General features: G+C 39.6%; 1 protein-coding gene across 1 annotated transcript in view; it reads left to right on the top strand.

The window, feature by feature from the left end:
* LRPPRC (leucine rich pentatricopeptide repeat containing) overlaps positions 1–3,323 on the top strand; it is a 186,546-nt gene that overhangs the window by 143,791 nt on the left and 39,432 nt on the right. Inside the window, exon 26 of the mRNA XM_018566148.1 lies at positions 1,554–1,644. Coding sequence (XP_018421650.1) covers positions 1,554–1,644 — 91 coding nt within the window. The remainder of the gene's footprint in view (positions 1–1,553; positions 1,645–3,323) is intronic.

Below are 3,323 nucleotides of genomic sequence, written 5' to 3'. Positions count from 1 at the left end.
TAGGCATATTTTTTTCTTGAGGCTTTTTGTCTTTTTTCCCATATCTCTATAGGTTGAACTCGATGGGCATGTGTCTATGTAACTATGTATCCTAAACTGTGCTGGGGTGTGAGAAGTGTTGGGTCTGGCCCCACACTGTATTGGTGTATGATGCTTTTCACTCTCACTTTGGGGCCCACCTTGCTGAGAGGGGATTATTATAACTGTCATGTCCTCCAGGGGACTGAGATCACTGCTGCTATCCGTTTAGCAGGAGCTCGGTGGGGTTCTTGAATGCATTAACCATCCCGGAATGCACTGGATGTAGTGTGAACCGGCCCTTAGTCTCTGCCATCTCATTTTAAATATTGTCTATGGGTATTCCTCAGTGAATCTTGGAGCGCCCTGCCTGCACCCACTAATGTCTGCTCTGTGACGTCCCTACAGTACATGATCTCCGATCTGTTCCCTGTGTCCTTCAATGAACGGAAGAGAAAATAGGATTTTGGTACTCACCGTAAAATCCTTTTCTCTCCGTTCATTGAAGGACACAGGGCCCGCCCCTCTATATGGGTGTGTAATCCTTTTACTGCTTGTTACTAAACTGGAGACTTGTCAGCAGGTGGGGGGTTTTGGCCACCGGCAGGGGCCGCCCCTAGGCTGTAATTGGTCTTTAGTTTTGTGCCTAGCGTCCTTCTCCTGCAGGTGGCGATATTACCCTACAGTACAGGATCTCCGATCTGTTCCCTGTGTCCTTCAATGAACGGAGAGAAAAGGATTTTACGGTGAGTACCAAAATCCTATTTTTTGAGTCCTTCACTGACTAAAGTTCTGTCTTCTAGTACTTTCCACACCTGTGTACTCTGTTACCTGTGGAGTGTTTTATCCAGTACTGACATCAATCTACACAATTTTTGTACCTCCCACGGGGGAGCCTGCATAGGGCATTCTTTATTTGTACATTTCCTCTTTTGGTATGCTGTAAGTTCGCTGACCTGTGAGAACTTGATTATGGAAATGCAATTTGCAGCAGACGGAAAAATACCTGTTGATCTTGCCAGCAATGCAGTTTCTTTTTAACTCCCTGTGTGCTGGACAGAAGGCAAAACAACCTAATTTTTCTTCTGTAAAGTACTAATCCTATCATTCCCTATGTAATGTAGATAAACAAAGCTAGACATGTCCGCCACCATAGACACAGTGGAGCTGGTAAGCATAACCACTAAATAACAGGAAGTGTGTTTATTCTGAGGATTACCAGGAGAAAATGAAAATGAAGAGTAAAATAATGAAACAAATGCAGCCTTCACATCTGAAGAAAGTTTACTTAGCAAAATTGACTAGAAAGAGACACAAAAAGCAGTAATGGTTTCAGTGTCCAGTGAGAGAAAGGTGTGAGTGAGGGTCATCGACCATTTGGATGTCATTGGTCACTGAAATCTGTGTTTTCACTTTTTTCCTTGTTACATTTGTATGCATTAACACCCACAAGCTCAGCGTATAGATGGCACATGTTGACCCAAATAGGACTATTTTCTCTGTTGCTTGAAACTGTTATTCATTTTTTGCCACAGGTGGAATCGTTGGAAAAATGTGTGGAGATCACGCGAGTTCTCTTTGACTGTAACAGGGAAGACATGTATTTTCAACTGCTAAGCCTGTATGGTGGGTACTCTACCTAAGCTGGTGCTTGCTGGCAAATTGAATTTTGTCCTTTATATTCAATGTACAGAAAAATCACTTTTTTGGGGAGAAATAAAAAAAAAAAAAGTCAAACAAATAATAGGTTAGGCATTGCAATCTTATGTGCATTCTATAAGAAATAGCAGTTACTTTGTAGCACTATATCACTAATCATGCCCATGAGAGCCAAGGTTTTTAACTGATGGAGATTGTATGCACAGTATGGCTATGGGGGAAGAGAAAAGTATATACATAGCTGCTGTGAAGGTTTGTGTGGGAGAATTTATGGCATGGCTGCTGAGGAAGGGGCAGTAATACATACATCAGATCAGAGCTGCACTGTTGCTTATTTCTGATTTTTAAAGCCAGTTCCATGACAAAGCCTGCCCTATAAACATTTCTAAGCACATATTCTCTTTATAAAAGAACTAAATAAATCTACCAATAGAGGTTGTGCTAGTTGGGAAGATTAATGACTATACACCAAAAGCACAGGAAACACTACAAAAAACTGCTGCACTGCCAATACCAGACTTGATTTAAAAGTTGATATGTAAAAAATAGCATTCCTATTAAATCAAACCTATAAAATCTATCTATAATCCAAGCTATAAAAACATCCCCAAATACATCTCTATACTTCTCTAAATAGCTTTAAATATTTTATAAACCTTCTTAGAACCATATGTTCTCCAATGTCTGAATAAAGGCCCAGGTCCAGGAATTTTGTATTTTCAGCAAACTTTTAGAGTAATAAGCTCCTTAGTACTTTGTCATCTCCTGACAAAGTGGAATTGCCGAGGTACGCAAGGATCCAAACATTCTGGAATACTTACCTCTACGGATTGGGTAATTCTTTCCCTGCTTCCTGAGATTCTCATTTGTTACTATTATCATTCTTCATCCTACCACAGCTCTTTTCCTATGTATCTTTTAGAATTTCTCTTTAAGAGCTTATATGATTTAAACCCTTCCCAACCAATGACAGTTTATTCCGTCACGATCTTTCAGTTCATTTAAGACCGGTGACGGAATAATCCCCTCATGTGGTATCCCCTCATGAGGCATGTCCGTGGAGGGACCAGCACTCATTAAGTTAATGCTGTTGCAGGGTACCTCGCTACCTGAGGCAGACCCTCGGGACAATTTAGGGGTTCCCAGCACGGTGATCACTGCAATAACTGATCGCAGAGATGACAGTGCTGTGACAGCCACTGAGCCGGCTTGTAGCTTACTGTGTTGTAGAGCCACAAGTCGGTTTAGTGTATTACAAAAGTGATACAAAGTATCTCTGAGGAGAATACAGTATCTCCTCAGTATACTTAGTATCCAAAGCCCCTGTAAATAAAAAGTTAACCCTTTAGTGCCCCCAGTTTAAAATATAAATAATTACAGTTTTGTTTTTTTTTAAATTAAAGGAAAAAAATAAATCTTAAAATTATAAGAAAACTTGTGACCTATAACTCCAAAAATAATCTGAAATCCCAGACATATGATATACCCTATTAATCAGGACAAATAAAATAATTTATTATTCATTACTTTATTAGCTAAACTAATGTGTTTACACATTATAATTGTCAAAACTGTGAAAACTTTTCACTTTGACTTATCTCCACTGACCTGTGAGTGCCCCTTTAGCTACTATATATATATATATA

This window comes from Nanorana parkeri, unplaced genomic scaffold (assembly GCF_000935625.1).
Source record: "Nanorana parkeri isolate BGI_ZX_2015 unplaced genomic scaffold, ASM93562v1 scaffold1, whole genome shotgun sequence".
Classification (NCBI taxonomy): Eukaryota; Metazoa; Chordata; class Amphibia; order Anura; family Dicroglossidae; genus Nanorana; species Nanorana parkeri.
The sequence above is the reverse complement of the archived record's forward strand: the minus strand, read 5'-3'. Positions and strand labels throughout refer to the sequence as shown.